Consider the following 25280-nt stretch of genomic DNA (forward strand, 5'->3'; position numbering starts at 1 on the left):
GAGTTAACTTGGTTTTATGAAAGGGAAATCAAGTTTGACAAATCCAATAGAGTTTTTTAAGGACGTAACTAACAGTAGATAAAGGACAACCGGAAGATGTAGTATATCTGGACTTTCAAAATGCATTCAGTAAGATGCCACACAGAAGGTATAATAAAAGGGTTCATAGGGTTCTGGCTAATATATTTGCATGGATGGAAGATTAGTTAAAGGACAGAGCACAGAGTCAGAATAAGCCAGTCATTTTCAGATTGGCAGACTGCTACTAGTGGGGTGGACACTAAGGGAACCAACTGGTATGGGAATAGGGCAAGAAATTGAAAGTTGAAGTTGAAGATCAGTCATCACCTTATTAAATGACTGAGCAGGCACAAGGGGTCCTGTGGCCTACTCCTGGTACTATTTTTTTAATAACCTGGATATGAAATGAAACTTCATAAATTGTAATGTAATCTGTGCAAAAAAGCATATTCACCAAGGAGGGAAAAATAGCAAAAATAATTCTATTAACTGAAGAAAGTAGGATAGAAATTTGTTTTGGGTTTTACAGTTTCTAAATAGAAAACCGAACTGCATTCTTCCATTCCTGTTTTCTGAATGGAAAACGTGGTTTGTGTTTTTCAGCATTGACCTATGAAATAGAAATTTGATTTAAGTTTTCAGTTCCTGCTTCTGCCAGTGGAAGGATATATTTAATTGCTTTTGCTTCTCATCCTAGATCGTATTGAATTCAGTTTGTATTGGTGCACTTAATGAGATTATTTACAATAACCAGACCGGACAGAGAGAAATCTGACCAGTTACAGGTAAGGTTGGCTCATTTTCAAAGCTGGTGAAGGTCAGTGGACTAGCCAAAGGAGTCCACCCTCTGCACTGTCAGAGTGGCATAGCTTAGGTGCCGTTATCTGTAAAATACCATTAGGCTGCATTTCAAGAGTTTCTGGCATGCAAGACCTCTTCCTGAACATTCTGGAACAATCTAGAAATCCACATGGAACAACAACTGTAAAGTTTCACATGCCAAGTTCTCCTGCCAGTGAACCTTCATATAGAGGTCTGAATTCCATGTTAACCATCCTTCATGGGAATTATCAGGTAGGGCGGTAAAATAGACAATGGCACAGGCAATCCCAGTTTTTCTTCTTTCCAGCATCTCATTGTCTGGGCCTTTTACTGAGCTCAAGGTAAAAAAAAACAAAATGTTAAGAGGCAGGATGGTCGTAGATGGCTCTATCCTACCTAAGCAATCCAGGCTGACATGCCAGGGCCCGCACTGAGGGATTGCTGCACAGTCACAGATGCCATCTTTCAGATGTGACATTAAACCTAGGCCCTGTCCGCCCTCTCAGGAGGACATAATAAACTCGGGAGCGCCATTTTGAAAGAGAATTGTCCCCGGTGTCCTGACCAATATTCATCTTTCAACCATCATCACTAAAACAGATCATCTGGCCATTATCATATTGCTGTCTATGGAACCTTGCTATGCACTAATTGGTTGCTGATTTTCCTACGTGCAACAGTGGCTACACTTCAAAAAATATTTAATTGGCTGTAAAGCGCTTTGGGATGCCTGAGGCTGAGAAGGCTGCTATATAAATGTAAGTCTTTCTTTTTAATGCAGCTTTAAAATATTAACAAAAGAGAGAGAAAATACAGTTATGGTTCATGCATTCAAGCTGCCAAATTTCCAGCGTTACTTTGACTCAATCGAATGTTTTTTTTAATCACAACTTTAACCACTTAAAAGAATTCTCAATTATTAAAATAAATTCCTGTCTCAATGCTGAGTGAAGCTTCCTTATGTATAAAATTAATTTTTCACAGCTGTAGATTGTATATATATTAAATAAATAATTCTGTAAACACCTCAACAGTCAATGTCAGATTAGGGCAGCAGTGCTTCCTTTGAAACTTTATCCTGGAAAAGTTAGCTAATTAAGATGATTTCTGTCAAAACATAAGACTGAAAACTTTTGGAAGATACTGGATACCTCCCAGTAAATCACTCTCACAGTGAATAACCGGAGGACATGTTAAACTGTCTGCTAGTTCCGGTGGATGCGAGAGATTCCATGACACAGTTCCAAGAAGGTCAAGTGTGTTCTTCTGGTTTACTGACCAACATTCATCCTTCGCTTAATACCATCAAAAAGAAAAGCAGATTATAACTGGCCATTCATCTCAGTTATTGTTTGTGGAATCTTGCTGTGCAAATCAGCTGCACGTAAAAAAAAGCTGAATAGATTGGTTGTGAAGCACTTTGGGATCTCCTGAGGATGCAATAAGGGTCTAATATACAGATAAAGGTTCTTTCTCTTTCCTTCTCGGCATGTCACAGATCAGTGACCCACTCGGTATGATTTAGGAGCAGTAAACCTTACTGAGATTCCAAGGCTCTGTGTTTAGCGAACTTGACTATAAATTTGAATTCATTTACACATCAGCAGTGGCTCAGCTGGTCAGCACTCTTGCCTCTGAGTCCTACTCCAGAGATCTGACCACAAAATCAAGACCAACACTCCAACGTAGTGCTGGAAGAGTGCTGTTTTGTCAGAGATGTTATCTTTCAATTGAGGCCAAATCTGCCCATTCAGGTAGATGCAAAAGATCTGTTAACTCTATTTTGAAGAGGAAGAGGTTATCTTTTTTTTTATTCATTCATGGGATGTGGGCATCACTGGCTAGGCCAGCATTTATTGTCCATCCCTAATTGCGCTTGTTCAGAGGGCATTTAATAGTCAACCACATTGCTGTAGAGTCACATGTATAGTTTATCTAGGCCAGACTAGGTAAGGATGGCAGACTTCCTACCCTACTAGATGGGTTTTTATAACAATCGGCAATGGTTTCCATCAGACTTTTAATTCCAGATTTTTATTGAATTCTAATTTCATTATCTGCTGCGGTGGGATTCAAACCCAGGCCACCAGAGCCTTACCCTGGATCTCTGGAATACTAATCAGTGACAATACCACTATGCCACCATCTCCCCTAAATATTTATCCCTCAACCAGCATCACTAAACAGATTATCTGAACATTACCACATTGTGGGGCATTTCTGTGCCTAAATTGGTTGCTGCATTTTCTACATTGCGTCAGTGATTACACTTCATAAGTCCTTCATTGACAGTAAAGCATTTTTGGAAATCCTTAGGTCATGAAAGATGTTGCAGAAATACAAGTTTCTCCATCTTTCTTTTTGCAAAGTGCTGTGTTTACTAGGTTCTTCTGGGTAATCAATGGGAACTTCCGGGATCAATACTGACACAGGCAATGGAGCACTAAATGAATACTTCTTGAGTGAAAAGCAATCCACAATCATTGCTTACCCACAACTGCTGTAATCATTGCTATTAATGAAATAATTTCAACTCTGGTTGAAGTTAATCCTTTTTTATTGCCCAGGCCATACAATTCAACAATTCAAATAAAATAATCTGATTTTGTCCCAGAAGTGAGAAATCTGGTTTAAAAACAAACTTTCAAAGACTTTCCCTGACTGGGGTGTTGAAGAATTGGGATTACAAGGCGTACACATATGTATCTTTGAAGGAGTTGCATACTTGGCGTTTTCGAAACTTTATCTGAATGCACTCTGCCCACCTGACCTCACGGCCAACAACAGTGAGCGACATAAGCATGAGCCTGCCTACTCAGCTGTCTTTGCGTTACTCAGCTCTGAGTCGGAAGGTTGCTGGTTTCAAGTCCCACTTCCGAGACCTGAGTCATTAAAAATAACCGAGGTGTTCACACTGCTGTTTTGTTGGAGCTTGCTGTGTGCAAATTGGCTACCACAGGTTACGCCTTATCGGTTACAAATCAATTATACATAAGGATGCTTCACTCAGCATTGAGACAGGAACTTATTTTCATAATTGAGGATTCGTTTAAGCAGTTAAAGTTGTGATAAAAACACTTGAATAAGTCAAGTAACACCAGAAACTTGCCAGCTTGGATACACATGTCCTTACACATGAACCAAAGCTGCATTTCCCTCTCTTTCTTGTCAATGTTTAAAGTGGCATTCAAAAAAGATTTGCATTTATATAGCATATCTTGAGGTTGTGAAAACATTAAATAAAGGCAAGTTGTTTCTTCCTTTACCTTTGCCAGGGAACTAAATGTGTGAGCAAAAGTGAGAACACATGCAGCTGCAGACTTCACTGCTCATGGTCATGGAAGAGGCATCCCTAGCAAGCTAAAACATGTGTTTCTTTTGTTTTTAAACATTAAAAAAAAATCCTAGTTTTATCTGAAGGATTTTTGGTGATTGAATCCCTAATATCATTAATTCGCTGTTGGTGGCAGAATCAAAGTGTATGTTTTCTTTAAGATAAAAGTTTGTCTTTTGTCTTTAAAGTTCAGCCACAATTTCCTGAGATAAGCATTCCACAGTAACATAGCTTAACGTTATTTCTCCACAAATCCCCTAAGCTCAGTAACCCCATGAAAAACAAGCTTACTTCCTTCCCCTGCTTAGAGCCCTCTGACTTTGTTTCTTAAATCTACCCAGTTTTGAAACATCTGTTTTCTAGGGTTTGTGAGAGAGCTGTGCAATAGATTATAATTCACTTGGCTGTGCTCAAGGTGAAATTTACATTACCTTCTCTGCAAGTTTCTCCTTGCCCCTCAATACCTTAAGGGACACAGCACAGAGCTAGTTTTAAAATGGCCATTGGAGGTAAGCCTCACCATTGTTGGGAAAATGGTGAACCAGCTTTTGCTTTTGTTGACTAGCAGACTTGAGAGTGACAATAACAGGAATCCACTCCAGCCATTGTCAGTCCTGAAGATAAGCCATCCTCAACTCTTGCAGCACTCATCTCGCGCTCTCTTTCAATAGGCGTTCAGGGAGGCACTGGATACTCCAAAGGCCATGGGCCCTGACAACATTCCAGCAACAGTACTGAAGACTTGTGCTCCAAAACTGACCGCGTCACTAGCCAAGCTGTTCCAGTACACCTACAACACTGGCATCTACCCAGCTATGTGGAAGATTGCCCAGGTATGTTCAATCCACAAAAGCAGGGCAAATCCAAGCCGGCAATTACCGCCCCATCGGTTTACTCTTGATCATCAGCAAAGTGATGGAAAGGGTCATTGGCACGGCTATCAAGCCTCACTTACTCAGCAATTACCTGTTCACTGACACCCAGCTCTTGGCCTCATTACAGCCTTGGTCCAAATGTGGACAAAAGGGCTGAATTCCAGAGCTGAAGTGAGACTGCAAGAAAGCAGCTGAAGTTATTGGGAATCAGGGGGAAAACTCTCCGCTGGTTGGAGTCATGCTTAGCACAAAGGAAGATGGTTGTGGTTGTTGGAGGCTAATCATCTCAGTCCCAGGATATTGCTGCAGAGTTCCTCAGGGTAGCACACTGGCCTGGCCCAGCCACTTCAGCTGCTTCATCAATAACCTTCCTTCCATCATAAAGTCAGATGTGGGGATGTTTGCTGATAATTGCACAATGTTCAGAACCATTCGCAACTCCTCAGATACTGAAGCAGTCCTTGCCCAAATACAGAACAACCTAGATAACATTCAGGCTTGGGCTGATATGTGATAAGTAACATTTGCACCACACAAGTGTCAGGCAATGACCATCTCCAACAATATGGGGATCTAACCATCTCCCCATGATCTTCAATGACATTACAATTGCTGAATCCCCCACTATCAATGTCCTGGGGGTTACCATTGATCAGAAACTGAACTGGACTAACCATATAAATACTGTGGCTACAAAAGCAGGTCAGAGATTAGGAATCCTGCGACGAGTAACTCGCCTCCTGACTCCCCAAAGCACGTCCACCTCTACAAGGCACAAGTCAGGGGTGTGATGGAATACTCTCCACAACTGGATGAGTGCAGCTCCCACAGTGGCAAAGAAGCTCTACACCATCCAGGGCAAAGCCCCTTTCATTGGCACCCCATTCACCACCTTAAACATTTATCCCTCCACCACCGACCCACAGTGGCAGTAGTGTGTACCATCTACAAGATACACAGCAGTAACTCACCAAGGCTCCTTCAACAGCACCTTCCAAACCTGCGACCTCTACTGCCTAGAAGGACAAGGGCAGCAGATGCCTGGGAACTACCACCACCTGCAAGTTCCCCTCAAAGCCAAACACCATCCTGACTTGGAACTATATCACTGTTACTTCACTGTCACTGGGTTAAAATTCCTGGAACCGCCCCCCCAACAGCACTGTAGATGTACCTACACCACATGGCCTGCAGTGGTTCAAGAAGGTGGCTCACCATCTTCTCTCCTTCAAACAGCATTTGATGGGGTGGTGGGTGGGAGTGGAAGTCAACCAAAAAATTAAAAACCAGATTGATAGATTTTTGTGGTGAGACTATTAAGGGTTACAGAACCAAGGCAGGTAGAGTTAAAATACAGTTCAGCTTTGATCTAATTGAATGGTAGAACAGGCTTGAGGGGGTGAATGGCCCATCCTGTTTCTATGCTTCATGCACAACCAATGCCCACTTAGGCGAGTGACTGAAAGGCCACCAGAATCCTCAAACTTATACATCAATTCACATTTAGTTGCTTTTGGCACAGGTTGGGAGGAGATTAGGAAGGTGGTGAAAAGAAATGATTGCGATGGGGGAAAGAAAAATCAGGTGAGGAGAGTAGAGTAGAATATTGACATGTTAGATGTGGCTGATGAGGAAATGGTATCACTGCTAAGTCTGATTAGGCTTTTGTCTGACATCTATTTATTGAAACTTCCACCAAAAGCTATGGGATAACATTGAGGAGCTGGACTCTTCACTGATTTCCCCACCCACTCTGATGCATAGCTCTGGGACAGTGCGCCAAATATAGTAACCACTCAGAGGCCTTGGCTTAGCTCAGCATACCCTGCCTATTCCTGGGGTCTGGCTGGCCTGATGCATTTACCCTCTCAAGTCATTTGGAGAGGGATAGGGCATATGCCGTGTTGACAGTCATGCAAAAAGTCCTAGGTCCAACGTACAATGGTATACTATGCCTCAATAATGCGTACTCTGTTAGAAAATACTCTGTTGTTTTGAGATTTACTCAGCGTAACAAAGCCTTACAGTGAAACCTGGATTAAGGAGCTCAACTTTCAAACCTGAACCCTTAACGTGTTGAACACAGAATATCCTTTGCAAGCTGTTAAATAAACACACATTTCCTGTCCTATAATATTGCTGTAACAGGTTTGTGTGTGTGTGTTTATACTAATCAAGGCAAAGGACTGTCAGGCAGGGCACTGGAACACATTCTTCTTGTAGTCCCTGACAATATCGAGCAATACCTGGGCAGACATATACAGGTCATGTTAAATTCCTAATTCCTACTACATCACCGGTACAATGTACCTTTGCTCCTACTCCAAGGATCAAGCTCTATATTGTGTCACTTTGATATTCTCACATCAGGCGAGTCTCTGAAGGAAGCTGCCTAATTAGTGCCAAATTATGGGCTGTTTGAGGCCATGCACCGAGAGTCATAAGGAACTCAAGTTAATGCTGCCTAAACCCTTGGGAGGCTAAAGAGTTGTCAAGGAGAAATGACTTGCTGACTAATCAGTTTGGAACCGATTCAAACTAACCTCCAAGAGCAGGAGGAACAAGATTCGAAAATATTGCAGCGTCGTTGCATTCAGATCTCCATTTCCTTGGAATGTTTGAAAGAAGAAATAAACTAAAGGATTTGATTATTTTTAAGATCACTGCCTGGATTGATTTGCTATTGAAGTCCTCAAAAGGCCATTTAATTTCTCTTCAATGCTGCTGGGGCTGTTTTCATTGTGTTAGATTTCAACAGTGTAGCACTGCCTTGTTTACAGGTTTAGCTGCTCAGAATTTCACATCTGTGGGGGCAGGAAAGAACAGAAGGAAGGAAAGAAAGAGAAAGGACTTGCATTTATTTAGTGACTTTTACATCTGAAGATGCCCCGAAAAATGTTTTGCAGCCAATTATGCAATTAGGTATAGCCACTGATGGAATTTAGGGGAAATATGGTAATGAAGCTCCCACAAACAGCAAAGTGCTAATAATCAGGTAGTCTGTTTTAGTGATGCTGGTTGATTGGTTATAGGTCCTAGCCATTAGAACTCCAGGGAAAACTCTGCTGCACTTCTTCAAAATAGTGCAAGAGGCCAGATGGCAACCCCAACAGCGCAGCACTCCCTCAGTACTGCATTCGGAGTGTCGGCCTGCTTTTTGTGCTCAAGTCTATTGAGTGGCACATGAACCCACAACCTTCAGACTCAGAGGCAATACTGCCATCAACTGAGCCACATCTATTACCCGATAGTGAGAAAAAAGTTCTAAAATTCCTCTCCGACCTGTAAGGTTATCAAAAACAACGCAGGTTGTTACGTGGACCATCAGTAATTATAATTAAGAAAATGATATTGTGCTGGATTTTTGGCCCCCACTGTTTGCGGTGGTGGGGGGAAACATGCTGGCAGGCGTGGAATTTATCAGTTCCCCAGCCCCATCCTGCCCCCAGGCCATTTTCCCAAAGGTGAGATGGGAGGGCAGCAGGGCTTCCTGCCCTCAATCAGTGCATAGCCAACTTACCCAATTAAAAAGCCCATTAAAGGCCTGTCAATGGAGACTAACTGGGATTTTCCAGTCTGCCTCGAGGTTTCCGCAGGCAATGGGGGTCAGTTTAGTTGTCTGGAGGTGGCTTCCCAGCAGCAGACCAGGGGGTGAGTGCTCCTGGCAGGCTTTGAGGCCTTTCCTGCCTGCCTGGGTGCTACAACAGCCATAGGACACTCATACTAGGGACTCGGTTTCCCCCTACAGTGGTGGCCCAGCTGCAAAGGCCATGTTAAATTTGAAGTTTGAAAATGTCGAACTTTCCCTCACCTTTACTCTTGCTGCTGATTTTAAGCTGATTGGCCCTCCAGCTTTAATTGGACAGTGAGACTGCAAACTAGGGCAAATTACATTGAGTGACTGTTTCCCAAATACTGAGCACCTTCTGACCCCCATTTAAGTATGGCAGTGGGGCTTAGAGGTCCATGGGGAAAAACCTACCCATGGTGTTTGTTTTCAATTGGTAATAAATCTAGCTAAATACTTTGCCAAAAACACAATGCCCTGTAACTTACATGATAAACTTCTCAACTTTGATAAAAACTGATTAGTTGAGACAGATTACTGAGTAAGGCAGGGGTTACTAAAAGAAGTGGTGCAATGTATCCAAGCTTCAGGCAAATCTGGTAATCTGATGGAATTTATTTACCTCAGATTGCAGACTCTCAGCAAGAGCAATTAATGCTGCATCAATCAACAGCTGGATGAATAACTGGTTGGGAACAGGATGAGAACAGGACAATTACGGGCAGAGATAATGGATTCTGGGTCATTGGGCTCTTGGGAATATCATGCCAAAAAAAGCAACAGATCAAGGAGGAGTCATGTAGGATGAAAAGTTAGCAAAATAGTTGAACTTTTTTTTTGAGGACAGAAAGGAACTTTAACTATCTGCTTGGGAGACTAAAACATAAGAACATAAGAAATAGGAGCAGGAGTAGGCCATTCAGCCCCTCAAGTCTGCCCCACCATTCTATAAGATCATGGCTGATCTGCCCCAGGCCTCAACTCCTCTTTTGTGCCAGCTCCTCATAGCCCTCAACTCCCTGATATTTCAAAAATCTATCTACCTCCTCTTTAAATATTTTCAGCGATCTAGCCTCCACAACTCTCTGAGGTAGAGAATTCCAGACATTCACTACCCTCTGAGTAAAGAAGTTCCTTTGCATCTGTTTTAAATGGGTGTTCCCTTATTCTGTGTCAATGTCTCCTAGTTCAAGGCTCCCCCACTAGTGGAAACATCTTCTCAACATCTACCCTGTCAAGCCCCCTCAGAATCTTGCACGTTTCAATAAGATCACCGCTCATTCTTCTAACTCTAACGAATTAGCCGTTCTTGATAAGTCAACCCCTTCATCCCAGGAATCAGTCTAGTGAATCTCCTTTGAAATGCCTCCAATGCTAGTATATCCTTTCTTAAATACAGGGACCAAAATTCTGCACAGTACTCCAGGTGTGGCTTCACCAACGCCCTGTACAATTGCAACAAGGCTTCCCTATTTTTAAACTTCAACTCCCTAGCAATATAGGCCAAAATTCCATTTGCTTTCTTATTTACTTGCTGCACCTGCATGCTAACTTTTCGCACAAGAACACCCAGATCCCTCTGTGCTGCACTTTTTTGGAGTCTCTCTCCATCAAAATAATAGTCTGCCTTTTGATTCTTCCTACCAAAGTACATGACCTCACACTTTCCTGCATTAAACTCCATCTGCCAGGTCTTTGCCCATTCACTCAACCTATCTATATCCCCTTGCAGATTCCTTATGTCCTCATCACAACATGCCCTCCCACCTATTTTTGTATCATCAGCAAATTTGGATACATTACACTCTGCCCCCTCCTCCAAGTCATTAATATAGATAGTAAATAATTGAGGCCCACAGGATTGGTCTTTCCAATCTGAAAAAGACCCATTAATCCCAACTCTCTGTCTGCTGTGTGTTAACCAATCCTCAATCCATGCTAATACATTACCCCCAATACCGTGAGCTCGTTTCTTGTGCAATAACCTTTTATGTGGCACCTTATCAAGTTATGGGTTAAGTAGGTTCTATTTATAGTGAAATTGTGCATTTTCTTTTTCATCATAGGCTTGTTGGACCTCCATAGTCATAGAGCCATAATGTCACAGAAGGAGGCTACTCGACCCATTCCCTGCTCATTGTGCTTTGCACCATCATCCCTTTCATCATCTAATTTCTCCCACCTTTCACCCCATCACTGACCTTTCCTTTTGTTCTTCCTCATTTCTCCGCATCTCTACCTGCTTAAAACTTTTTACATCTCTAACTTTTTCCAGTTCTGACAAAAGGTCAACCACCTGAAATGTTGGGCCTAATTTTAACACTGGGTTTTTGAATGAGTTGAAATCTCACCCAGCTAACTCTTTTCTCTCTCCAAATATGCTGCCTGGCCTGTTGAGCGTTTTCAGCATTTTCTGTTTTTATTTCAGATTTTCAAAATCCAGGTATTTTGCTTTCATACTGTTGGACCAAATGACCAAATGACCTTTTTGTTCTTCATGCTTTCTTGTGTCATGCAACATGGCTTTGCATAGCAAAAGGATAATGTTACTGGTGCAGCTTGCCTTACCTTGGTAAGGTAGTGTACTGATGTTCCAGCTCTTCAAATTGGGATCGACCATTTGGCCCTTTTACAGGAGCTTGTATCTATGAACGAATGCATTGATTATTAATGACAACATCTGACAGTATATAGTATTAGCACAGCAACAATTGTTTGGCAGTAGGATATACTTTCCTCCAAAAAAATTAAACTTCTAACCAAATCAACCTACCAATCCAGGGAACTAGCCAATAACCAATCAACTTAACCACTTCAAATTATCTTAACCTGTCAGCTGACTAAACTCACTCAGCTTGTCAACCAGTCTAGAACCAGGGGACACAGTCTCAGAATAAGGGGCAGCTCAATCAGCTCATTCTATGAGCCAAACCCAGACTTCACATGGACCAACATAATTATCATTAATTGAGGTGGTTAAGTTTTTGACAGATTGGACAAAATTTTCAATAATGGTTTTTCCCTTATTGATCCTGGACTTATCTCTTTTTTTCTCGCAATTCCAGGAGATTATATCATTGCAGAATGGGAGTAGAGGGTAAGAAGTATTTAGATGCCCGAGTCATCATGGTGTGGACAGGGGCTGTGACTAGTGGGGTACTGCAAGTGAGTTGCGAGGAGGGTGCAAAGAAGCTTCAGGGGGATTTGAAGAGGCTGAGTGAGTGGGCAAAAATCTGGCAGATGGAATACAATGTGGGGAAACATGAGGTTATACACTTTGGTGGAAAAACAGAAATCAATAGTATCTCTTAAATGATGAGAGGCTGGGTAGTGTTGAGCTTCAAAGGGACTTGGGTGTCCTTGTTCAGGAATCACTGAAAGCTAACAAGCAGGTACAGCAAGCAATTATGAAGGCAAATGGTACGTTGACCTTTATTACAAGAGGATATGAGTATAGGAGTAAAGATGTCTTATTGCAATTATACAGAGACTTGGTGAGGCCACACCTTGAGTATTGTGTGCAGCTTTGGTTTCCTTATCTAATAAAAGATATACTTGCCATAGAGGGAGTGCAATGAAGGTTCACCAGACTAATTCCTGGGATGGAGGAATTGTCCTACAAAGAAAGATTACATAGACTGGGCCTTTATTCTCTGGAGTTTAGAAGAATGAGAGGTGATCTCATTTAAACATACAAAATACTTACACGGCTCGACAGGGTAGATGGAGGAAAGATGTTTCCCCTGGCTGGTGAGTCTAGAACCAGGGGACACAGTCTCAGAATAAGGGGCAGGCCATTTAGGATTGAGATGAGGAGGAATTTCTTCACTCAGGGGGTGGTGAGCCTATGGAATTCTCTGCCCCAGGGGTCTGTGGAGACTCCGTCAATGAGTATGCTCAAGGCTGAGATTGATACATTTCTACATATTAAAAACATCAAGGGATACAAGGATAGTGCATGAAAATAGTGTTGAAGTAGAAGATCAGCCATGATCTCACTGAATTGCAGAACAGGCTCAAAGGGCTGAATGGCCGACTCCTGCTCCTATTTCTTATGTTGCAATGTTCTTATTCTACTAGATCATCGCTAACCTGTATCTTAACTCAGTCCGCCAACTTGGTTCTGAAACTTTTAATTGTCCTTGCCCAGCAAAAATCTAGTTTTGAAATTTCAATTAATTGACCTAGCCTCAACAACTTTTTGGGAGGAACAGGTTTTCAGATTTTCATCGCCATTTGGTGGAGGGTGAACGCATTTTGTCCAATTGACTATAAATGAACATCGAGAAGGACAATAACCCCCTCTGATGCCCTCTATAAACCACAGCAAGCAGCACAAAGCCAATCACTAGCCGCACCTGTGTAAAAGTATAAAACAACACAACCAAATAACAGAAACATCTGTGTGCTACTGACGCCAGCAGCAATGAGGAATTTAAAAAAAAAGGCTTGTAAAAGTGAGGCAGTAATCTATTACACACAGCCACGGTGTTCATATCACACTGCTGACTGGAGGCTCTCCTGGTACATTCACTCAAGTGAATAGTTGGCGGCTTGAAGGATGGTAGGATAAGATAATCCACCAGCAATGCATTATTGGCTGCGAGATTGAAGATTCACTCTGACATCAGACCGAGTCGGCACTCACCGTGATTTTTGGAACTTAATGAAAGAGAGTTTTGGATGCTTGGGGAAGAGGCAAGATTTCTGTTACAAGTAATTCTGGAGATGAAGCTAAGTCAGAACCACTCAAGGCACAAAGACAGTAAATGGGTTGAATGAAACATACAGTGTCTCAAGAAGCCAATGCTGAGGATCTTGACAGATAACTACTGCAGGTACATCTGGTTATCATCACTTGTAATTTAGCTTAAGGATTGGAACGGCCTCAGTTTTCCTACTAAAATCAATAGGATCAACTAAGAAAAAAAATTTGCAAACATTGCAAGTAATATAAACCATGGATTATGAAGATTATGTGCTGCCATTGATTTTCTTTTAAACATGTAAGAGATTGTTTTGAATTATCATATAAAATAACTATTGAATGGAACTCTCTTGCTCTTACTGATTTTAATTGAAGAAGTGGGTAAGAACAAATTAAACAATTATTTAGATGCAAGGTATATGGTGTCAGATTTAAAGGTCAGTCATAAAATTAATTGTGTCAGGTGAGTGCTCAGTGCCAAACATTTACTCCATAAATTTGTTAAAAAGCCACACATGGGACAGCTCCTCAATTGGCTTGGAATACAATGCTTCAATTTTTACTTCAAAATGTTTGGACTTTCATAACCATAAATAAAATGATTGATTAACAATAGTGGCAGCACTTCTCTTTTGGGGAAATTACTCATCTCAATCCTATGGTCCATTTGTCTTATTTGCTCATATCGTAACAATAATGGACTTTGCTCATTTTCACACTTCTGCACAACCACAACCTGCATTGTCCTTGTGCTAAACATGTTCAGTGGATAGGTCCCAGAGAGCTTCTCAATAGTGAGTGGATATCAAGCAAGATGGTAAATAGCACGAGGGTCAAAAAAAAAGGTTGACAAAGCAGGGTTTTAAGAATGCTTTCAAAAGGTGGATAGGGAGGTGGGAAAAACGAAAGCCCATCACGGCCTCAGGATGTTCCTGCTCTTTAACAGCCAATGAAGTACTTTTGAAGCGCTTTCACCATTGTGACACTGGAACTTGGCAACACAGCAAGCCACCACAAACAACGGTGCGATAATGACCAGATAATCAGTTTTTTTCGAGTCACATTAATGCTAATGGATAGAACATCATGGAGGACTCTCTTACTCTTCTTCAAAATAGTGCTGTGGGATATGTTACGAGGGATGACTGGGGCCTTGGTTGAACGTCTCACCCAATAGAGAGTGCCTCTGATAGTGCAGCACCAGTGTATGCATCCTACCCTCATAAACGGAGTGGCAAAAATCAGCAAGAAACAAAACGTAATTCCCTCTTCAGGTTGTTGTCTAATCCCTCAATTAAGTAATTAACTTCTTGGAAGTAATTGTTGCAATTCATCTGCAGAAGATTGTCAGAATATTTGCAGATTGCAACCAGGTTTTATTTGCCCCCCAACCACCCTCCTCACTAGAACTTCACACCTTTTTACTGACTGAGGAGTGAGAAAAACTGAAAATATTACTGAACGTTGCAAAAAAAATTTGAATTCCTTTACCAGTCAACAATCAGTCTGACGATCGTGTGCCAGTATTTGTGCATACGCACGTTTTCCACATAAACCTGCAAACGAGCAACCTACGTGCACACAAGTGTATGGCCTCCACACGAACACGAGTGTTCCAATTATGGGCATGGAACAAGCACATCAGGCTTTGTATGAGTGAGAATCCATGCATGTGCACCTTCAGTTTTCCAGGCATTCATGAGTGACATGTGGAGAAGTGCCTCGAGGTGCCGGTAAGCAGTTGATGATTATTATCACTGAATTTAGACAAGTGGACGGGACTTGTTAGCAGGTATGTTTTTTTTACTGTATGCATTAGATATGTGTTTGGCATGTTTATATAAGGTACTTGTGGCTCAGTTATTAGCACTCTCGCCTCTGAATCCAAGTCCCACTCCAGAGACTGGAGCACATAATCCAGTGGAGTGCTGACAGAGTGCTGCATGGTTAGCGATGCTGTTTTTCAAATGAGATATTAAACCAAGGTCCCATTGGCTGCTGTTCTTTTCTGGTAAATATAGGACTGTCCTCTCTAGAAAGAAGCACTTTTGATGTTTTTTGACAGACTGTGCCATTACAGATCAATACTGAAATACATTGGGTCCCATAAAAATCTCACATTTCTACTTCAGCACATCATCATCAACCTCAACACATAACAGATTTGGTTTCAAAAACAAGCATACATAAATTAATATGAGCTTCATAAAGGTGACAGACTTCTTAATCTGGCAATTTAGTCTCCAACAGCCAGATTAATGAGGTGGAACTGTGTGCGTGTTGCATAACTGTGACTAGTGATATCAAACCATAAAAGCGAAACTATACCTTTCGCCACACAACTGATTTTTATTCTCCAATTGACCCCGAGGCTGCTAATAGAACTGAAAAATCATCTTTGGTTACATGCCTTACCACAAGATAACACTAAAAATTATTGATGGTTGATGATTTCACCATCATCATATAAAACTATACTTAGCATTATGAGTTTCTCATTTCGATAATTAAAATGTAACACTGATTTCACTGATATGAAATACTGAGCCATACATTAATGGTCTGTGGCGATTTTTAAAACTCATTCTTGGAATATGGGTGTTGTCAGTGAGGCTGGCATTTTACTGTTTAGCCCTAGTTACCCTATGACTGAGGGTGGTGAGCTTCCCTCTTTAAACTCTAGTCTGTGTGGTAAAGGTGCTCCCAAACTGCAAGTGGCTCAGGAGTTCCAGGATTTTGACTCAGCAGCGATATATTTCCAAATTGGGATGGTGTATAATTTGGAGGTGTTGGCGCTCCCATACACCTGCTGCCCTTGTCTGTCTAAGTGATGGTGGCTTGCGGGTTTGGGAGGTGCTGTTGAAAAGGCATCCCCTAAAGAGGGAGGGTTTCGCTCCCCTCCTCTGGTGCCTAAAGCATGCATGTGTGTCCTGCTCCCTCCACTCTTTGCACTTTCAGCCACGAATGCCAAACTTTTGTGTGAATGGGAGTTCAGCGTCCAGCATTGAGGGCTAATGTTCTGCATCATTAGCACTACAAAGGGGAGGCAGAGGGGGTGCCTTTTTATCATGGCCGAGTGCATAAGCTGGAGCAGGTGCAGGATTGGTTGAAGAGTTAATGGCAGCTGGGAGAGGGTGGAATGCATGGGAGATAAGAGGGGGAGGAGAAGTGGAAATTACAATAGAGAGAAGAAAAGGGGGTGAAAGACGAAGAAAGGCGGAACACAAATGGGTGAAAAAAATGGAAGTATGGGCATAGGGGTGAGGGGAGGTGCCTTTCTCACAAATATTCAAGGGATAAAGATCTCATCCAGGAATATTCTTTGTAAACAGATTTAACAGACTCTTTGGAGCTTTTATTTGTTTGGTAAGAGATTTCGACACCTTGTTTAGTTTAGTCATGTAAATGATTTATAGTTACTGTCTAAGGTTTGAATATTGGATTCTGAATTGAAGGGGTAGAACACACTTAGAAGCAATCTTGATCGAAAGCTATATGTTGTTTGGGTATTTATCATTATATCACCAAGATATTGAATATGACACAGAGATGATTGTGAAGGAGATCGAGCTGAACAGAATGATATTGCTATACCTGGTGTGAAATTGGGCTTGAAAAGTTAGTTACCGAGGAGATAGCATTAAACTTTATGTTTTAAGAAATTCTTATTGGGACTGAATGATGCAGTAGGCTCACACATGATTTAGTTTCAGCCTCTGGAATTCTGGCTAAAAACTAGTCTACGTGAATGGGGTGAAAGTCTCCGCAGGCTGTGATTGTAAAATAGGATTGGATGAGCATGGACAGTCAAACCCGCTGCCACTAGGTGTGACGCCATACTATCAGCTTACACTGATCTGACGGTTGGTGTAAGAAAGGCAAAACTCACACTTTTGTACTAGGAGATGATTCTTGGATGTTGACAATAAATGCATTGTTGGAGCAGGACAGAGGAAGAGTTAAAGAGATTTTTGATAGGCAAGGGAGTTAAGGGTTATGGTAGGGGGAGTGGAGGGGGGACAGAGTGGTGGGGGGGTGCGTTGTTGGGGGGGTAGATGGAAAAGTGGAGTTGAGACACAACTAGATCAGCCATGCTCTTATTGAATGCCAGCTCAAAGGGCTGCATGACCTACTCCTGCTCCTAACTCTTATGTTTCTATATTCCAATGAATGTTTAATCTGCAGCTAACCTGTAAAATACCATTTTTCTTGAGAATGCTTAATACCAATGCTAGTGCAAAAAGTAAATAGCCCATTTCCCAGTACTGACAATCTTCACCTCAAGGAGTGGAAAATTCTACTTTAGTTACATTCCAATCATAAGAATACGAAGGTGAGTATAATCTTGTAAAGTATCCTCCTGTCTGTGTGCCACGAGAAAAAAAGATCTAAAGGAGATATAGATTTCTACTTGTCCAAAATCCAGGATTGGATCAGCTGCAGTTTCCTCCAGTTAAACATTGGAAAGACCAAATCCATCATTTTCATTGCACAGCACAAATTCTGTTTCCACTCATTTATTCCCATGATTCCATTCACCTCCCTGGCCACTGTCTCAGACTAAACCAGCCTGCTCGCCATCTCAGCATCCTCTTCACTCCAGAATTGAGTTTCTGACCCTATACTCCCTCCATTACAAAATCTATCACAGAATTAGAGCGCACAGAAGGAGACCATTTTGTCCACTGTGCCTGCTTTATGAAAGAGCTATCCAATTAGTCCTACTCCCTCTACTCTTTCTCAAAACCCTGCAAATTTTATCTTTTCAAGTACATATCCAATTATCATTTGAAAGTTACTATTGAAACTGCTTCTACCACCCTTTCAGGTAGTGTATTCTAGATTATAATAATATAGATATAAAAACATAGAAAGTAGGAGTGGGTCATTTGGCACTTTGACCCTGCTTCGCCATTCAATATGATCATGCCTGATCCTCTATCTCAATGCCATACTCCTGCTCTCTTCCCATACTTTGATGCCTTTAGAGTCTAGAAATCTATCTATTTCCTTCTTAAATATATTCAGTAACTTGGCCTCCACAGCCCTCTACGGTGGAGAATTCCACAGGTTCACCACCCTCTGAGTGAAGAAGTTTCTCCTTATCTCAGCCCTAAATGGTCTACCCAGCTTGAGACTGTGACACCCTTTGTTTTAGGTCCCCCAGCCAGAGGCAATAGCATTCCTGCATCCAGTCTGTCCAGCCCTGTCAGAACTTTGTAGGTTTCAATGAGATCCCCTCTTATTCTTCTAAACTCCAGTGAATACAGGCCCAGTCAGCCCAATCTCTCCTCATATGGCAATCCTGCCATCCCAGGAATCAGTCTGGAGCACCTTTGCCACACTCCCTCAATGGCAAATATATCCTTTTTCAGGTAAGAGGACCAAAACTACACACAATATTCCAGGTGAGGTCTCACCAAGGCCCTGTACAGCTGCAGTAAGACATCCTTGCTCCTGTACCCATGTCCTCTCACAATGAAGGCCAACATACCATTTGCCTTCTTAACTGCTTGCTGCATCTGCATGTTTGCTTTCAGTGACTGGTGTACAAGGACACCCAGGTCCCTTTGTACATCAACATTTCCCAATCTATCACCATTTAAATAATACTCTGACATTCTGCTTTTCCTACCAAAGTGGTAGGAAACTTCACACTCATCCATGTCATACGACATCTGCCATGTATTTGCCCACTCACTCAACTTGTCTAAATCTCCTTGAAGCCTCTTAACATCTTGGAGTCATGGGAATAAATGAGTGGAAACAGAATTTGTGCTGTGCACTGAAAATGATGGATTTGGCCTTTCCAATGTTTAACTGGAGGAAACTGCATCTGATCCAGTCCTGGATTCTGGACAAGTAGAAATATATATCTCCTTTTGATCTTTTTTCTCACGGCACACAGTCAAGGGGATACTTTACAAGATTATACCCACCTTCGTGTTCTTATGATTGGAATGTAACTAAAGTAGAATTTTCCACTCCTTGAGGTGATGATCGTTTTGTGCCATTTACAAACTTGGAAATATTACATTTGGTTCCTTCATCCAAATCATTGATATATATTGTGAATAGCTGGGGCCCAAGCACTGATCCCTGCGGTACCCCACTAGTTACCACCTACCATTCCATAAAAGACCCATTTATTCCTAATCTCCGTTTCCTATCTGCTAACCAATTCTCAATCCATGCCAATATATTACCCCCAACCCAATTTTGCACACTAACCTCTTATGTGGGACTTCATCAAAAACTATCTGAAAATCCAAATACATCAAATTCACTAGTTCTCCCTTATATATTCTGCTAGTTAGATCCTCAAAAAACTGCAGTAGGTTTGTCATAACTCTCTGGTTCAAAAAAATTCATCTCCTCTTTGGTTCCTTTTCCAATTACTTTAAATCTATTTCCTCTGGTTACCAACCCTCTGCCAGTAGGAACAGTTTCACCTTATTTACTGTATCAAAACCCCTCATAAATTTGAACGCCTCCATCAAACTACCATTCTGCTATCTCACCTTTATATCACTATCAGCACCTTCTTTAGTCTTTAACACTACCACTAACACTCCTTTTGCCTTGTATCCATGACATCCTAGTCAATTTTCTCCTTAGCTCCCACCTATCCCCGATCTTCTATTTTGCTCCATCCCCTCTTAAACAGTATAAAATCTATCACATTTCTACTTCACTTTATCTTTGAAGAGTCATACGGACTCGAAACATTAACTCAGTTCCTCTCTCCACAGTTGCTGAGTTTTTCCAGCATTTTCTGTTTTTAATTTCGGATTTCCAGCATCTGGGGAATTTGGCTTTTATTTTATTACCTCCATCGAATCTCCCCTTAAACTTCTCTGCTGTAAGGAGAATCCCATCTTCTCTGGAATAAAAACAAAATACTTTATTTGTTCCACTTTTTTTTTCATCTTGCTGCTCCCAGTGGACCTTCAGGTGTTTCTGTATCTGAGATCAACAATGTTGGATGAGGAGGTGGCCAGCTTCCATGTCAAGATAACAAGGTGTGACTTTCCTTTCCCCAGGCATGGAAAAGCCTGAGCTTCTCTTGTTGCCTTCTTACAGCACCACAACTGAACTCAGGAACTCACAGTATATAGAACTACATAGAACTTAGAACAAAAAAACAGGCCATTCAGCCAAGCAGGTCTATGTCAATGTTAATGCTCTGACGAGCCTCCTCCAACCTTCCTCCATTTACAGCTTTCAATATAACTTTCTATTCCATTCTCCCTCATGTATTTACGTAGCTTCCCCTTAAATTCATCTATGCTATTCATCACACTACATTATGTGGCACTGAGTCCTGTGTTCTAACCACCCTCAGAGTAAAGAATATTTCTCCTGCAGTCCTCATCTGGTCTGGCCTACATGTGACTCCAAACTCACAGCAGTATTGTTGACTCTTCCCTCTGAAATGTCTGGGCAAGCCACTTGGTTCTCAAGGGCAATTAGGGATGGGCAATAAACGCTGGCATAGCCAGCAATGCCCACATCCCGTGAAGGAATAAAAAAAAAAATTTGTACATTTTTGGTCCCTAGTTTTGGACTCCCACCCCCAGCAGAAACAAGTGCAGGTTCAAATCTTCATCTCACCACTCTAGACCCTGCTATCGAGTATCATCGTAATCAAACAGAGCTGAGAAAAATGGCCCGGTATGTAAGCTCCCTGGTGGTAAGACAGCTGCAGGTTCTCTTGGCTAAGAATTGTAGTTGTAAAAATAATTAAATAGCTCCCTATAGCCTCCCAAATTACTACTGTCCAACAACAATTTGCATCTATACTGTAACTTTAAAGCATAAGGCACTTCACAGGAACATTATCAGACAAATGTAATACCAGGTGATATAAGGAGATAAGAGGACAGGAGGTTCAAAGCTTGATCAAAGATGTAGCTTTAAGGAGCATCTTAAGAGAGAGAGCAAGGTTGAGGGGTGGAAAATTTTTCGAGGTTGTTCCAGAGTTTTGGGACTGGATACCCTCATTTATCCCCTAAACTTATTTATATTCAGTGCTATACTGCTGAAGGCACAGCTGCCAATGGTGAGGTGAGTGAAATTGTGGATGCACAAGCCGTCAGAATTGGAGTAGTTCTGAGGGAGTCAGTACAGTATGAGGGTGAATAGGTTAATTGCACAAGTAATGATGCCAAATGTCAGCACTTTGTACTGTTGCTAAAACAAGTGCAACCCATCAAAGTTTATCAGGAAGCGCTGAAGCTGCTATTGATGAAGCTTGGAGGTCACTAAGCTCAATCATGCATGAAGCAGCAGAAACATCATTTGGTAAAAGCAGGACTGCAACGATGACTGGTTTGAGACCGACTCAGCTCAGATGACATCTGTCATTGAAGCAAAAAAACAAAGCCTACATGATAAATCTGCTAAATCTCTGAGGTAACAACATAAACCCAACAGCTAAGACACTGCACGACCTGAAAGTAGCCAAAAGCACAAGAAATTGGAGCAGCAGTAGACCATTTGGCTCTTCGAGCCTCCTCCACCATTCAATATGATTATGGCTGATCTTGGGCTTCAGCTCCAATGCCCATTCCTGATATCCCTTGATTCCTTGAGACACCAAAAATCTGTATATCCCAGCTTTAAATATATTCAATAACTTCACACTTCCCCATATTACACTCCAACTGCCACGTTGTTGCCCACTCATTTAATGTCAGTATCTCTTTGCAGCCTCTCTGTGTCCCCTCCACAGCTTACGTTTATCACCTTGCCAAGATAGCCATGCAATAGATAGGGAGATACTGGAGATATAAACACTGGATCAATTTATTACAAGAAATCCAAACTGTCTGTGACAGTGGAAATTTACTAGCTATGCATGAAGAGATCAAGGGGACACTTGGTCCTACCATCACCAAAGTTGCCCCCCTGAAGTTGGCAGATGGTGAAGTACTCACCGACAGAAGTAAACAGATGTCCCACTGGGCTAATCACTACTATGATCCGGACTCCTATGGGACAGATATCGTCCAATCCATGCTTGACACTCTCCCGCAGCTTCTTGATATGAATGAGTTAGAAAAAGAACCCTCATCACTTCAGCTCGAGAAGGCCATAGTTCACTTAGCAAACAGCAAGGATGAAATCCCAGCCAAATTGCTCAAGCACAGAAAGCCCTATCTATTGCTGCACATTTACGAGCTTCTCTTTCTCTGTTGAAAAGTCGGCTCCTTTCCACAGGAGATGTGTGATTCAACAATCATCACACCATACAAAAACAAAGGGGACAGAGGAGACTGCAACAACTACAAGGGCATCTCACTCCTTAGCCTCACAGGGAAGATCGTTGCTAGGGTCATACTTAAAAGACTCCCATCTACTTGCAGACCAACTGCGCCCAGAAACACAGTGTGGTTTCCGTGCCGACAGATCTACAATGGACATCATCTTCTCCATACGGCAGCTACATAAGAAGCAAAGGGAACAGGGTATACCTCTTTACCTTACTTTCATAGATTTCACTAAAGCATTCGACACTATCAGCAGAGCATTACTCTACAAGATTTTGGGGAAAATTGGCTGTTCACCGAAGTTCCTCAGTCCCATCCGTTCCTTCTATGACAACATGTACTGCAATGTACAGATTGATGGCTCCAGTTCAACAGTGAAACAGGGCTGTGTCCTAGCACTCTGTTTGGTATCTTCTGCTCCATGCTCCTGACCTTTGCCTTCCCTACAGATATGGAATGAGTTTACTTGTACACTAGGTCAGATGGCAAGTCCTACAATCTATCAAGATTGAAAGCGAAGACAAAAACGCATCATGTCCTGATCAGAGCACCTCTCTGCACAAATGATGCTATGCTAGTTGCCCCAGAAACCCAGCTACAAAGACTCACGGACTCTCTCCCATGCCAGTAACTTGTTCACTCTGACTATAAGCATCAAGAAAATCGTGGTCATGGGACAAGGTGTTACATCTTAGTCCCCATCACATTAAACAACACCCCGCTAGAGATAATTAGTAAATTTTGCTGCCTCAGGTCCACAATCTGTCCCCTGATGCAGAACTTGATACACACGTAGGGAAAGCAGCTACCAACTTTGGCTGACACACAAAACAAGGAATAACATCAAGCTGACCCTGAGGACCAAGCTGATTGTTTATGAGGCCTGTGTTCTTAGCACCTTATTACGTGGCTGTGAATCATGGACGATTTGAAGCGATCAAGAAAAGCTCAACAATTTCCATCTTTGCTAACTGCGGTGCTTTATGGGTATATCCTGGCAGAAGAATATCATGAATGAAGCAGTCCTCTCAAAAGCTGAGCTTCCACGTTTGTTAGTGCTCTTCAAGCACAAGTGGTTTCATTGCCTTGGGCATGTCTACAAGATGGGAGACAGTCACATATGCAGGGACCTGCTGTATGTTGAGTTAGACGGAGCCAGATGGCCAGTGGGATGCCCAAAGCTCCATTTCAAGGATGCTTGCCATTGTGATGAGCTCACTGACTTGCTGATGAGAGAAAGGTAGCGATATCTCCTATGGCTGGCGTGCACCACGACGATGGCCAGTGGCTACAACGGCTTGGCAAAAGATGCCAAGGCGGAAAACAACAACCCACAATGAAACCTGGTAGCTTCATGTGCAGCGCTTGTGGTAGAACCTGCCTCTCAAGGATTGGCCTCTACAGCCATCAGCAAAGGTGCCATATGAAGACAACCCATCTGAAATGGAATGTTTGCTGCATGTCCATCATCATTTGTAGATGGAAGGATGCAGCCTCCGGATGGAGGTTAATTAAAAGAAAAACCGTTGATGAAGTTCTTCCTTCCCTCCATCCCCTATAGAGCAAAAGAAACCATGAAACATAGTAAAAAGGCACAGTGTTTTTATTTAAGAAAGTCAATGCATGCTGCTGCTCTGGAAATTTTGAGGCAGGTATTATAGATCAGTTAATGAATAAATAGAAGTTTGTCTCCTTCCAACCATTTGCCCCTCTACCTGAAATAACAGACTCAATTCCCAAGGTCAAGATCTGCTTGTTCTTGCTTCCTGCTGCTTGCTGGGTGGCATGCAGTTTAATCCTCCAATTCCATTCTGTGCTCCTGTTACTAAAGTTCCCAGTTTCCACAAATTGTCTCCAGATTTAGCCTTTCCTCTCTATTTTTCTCCAAATCCTTCTCTCCTGCCCTGTTGCACCCCTCCACCACTCTCCCCACAGCTAAAAAACAAAAATCAATTTACTGCACAGAAACAAACATCACTCCGTTACAAACTACCCCTAAAATTTAAAGGTCAAAGTTCGACACAGCTTAGACAAGAAGGCTTTTGTGATTACTTTCCAATGCAACCTGCCAGTGTCTAGCACAATGGTTTCTTTCTGCACGCTTGCATGTCCTGACCGAAGACTGCGACACCATTCAGTGGAACATTTCAAACCTCTTCTCAAAACAAATATAACCACATGACGTTCCCACTTGGACCGACCGGTTGGCTGGAACTCACACTGGGACTCCTTTTTCAGAGGGATACAATGCTCGACAAGTGTGGTGGCTGAACCTGAAAGCCCTTGTTTGACAATGGGTTGACTGTGTGCAGGGATCATTAGGAAAATACTACTCCAATTCAAATTAAACTCCCTGCCACTGTTGCGTACGCCCAGCAGGCTTGGCACGTTCCTCAGAACCCTCGGTACTGTGCGTGTGAAGGAGATTCTTGTCTGACTACAGCAGCTCCAGTTTGACTAACGACCTCTCAGATGTTTTAGTTATGTCGGAAACCCCCATCAATTGACAAAGAAACCAAAACAGGGCTGTCTGCACAGTGTCAGCTCTCACTTCCCAGACATGTCCATTGCTAAAGACAGAACCTCAACACCAATAGCCTCTCTGTTTTAAAAAACGCATACCAGAATTGCACCTCCCCCATCTTAAAGAAGGTCTCTATGCCAAGATATTTTTCCTCCG

General features: G+C 42.1%; 1 protein-coding gene across 5 annotated transcripts in view; it reads right to left on the reverse strand.

The window, feature by feature from the left end:
- Positions 1 to 25280, reverse strand: part of LOC121284923 (partitioning defective 3 homolog B-like) — an 885862-nt gene that overhangs the window by 33515 nt on the left and 827067 nt on the right. For 4 of the 5 annotated variants that reach the window (XM_041200843.1, XM_041200844.1, XM_041200842.1 and 1 more), the window contains one exon: positions 11189 to 11265. In XM_041200843.1, the coding sequence (XP_041056777.1) occupies positions 11189 to 11265 (77 nt within the window). Of the gene's footprint in view, positions 1 to 11185; positions 11266 to 25280 lie in introns of those variants that run through there. The other variant, XM_041200847.1, reaches the window with a different exon arrangement.

The sequence above is a fragment of the Carcharodon carcharias genome, chromosome 12, assembly GCF_017639515.1.
Source record: "Carcharodon carcharias isolate sCarCar2 chromosome 12, sCarCar2.pri, whole genome shotgun sequence".
Lineage (NCBI taxonomy): Eukaryota > Metazoa > Chordata > Chondrichthyes > Lamniformes > Lamnidae > Carcharodon > Carcharodon carcharias.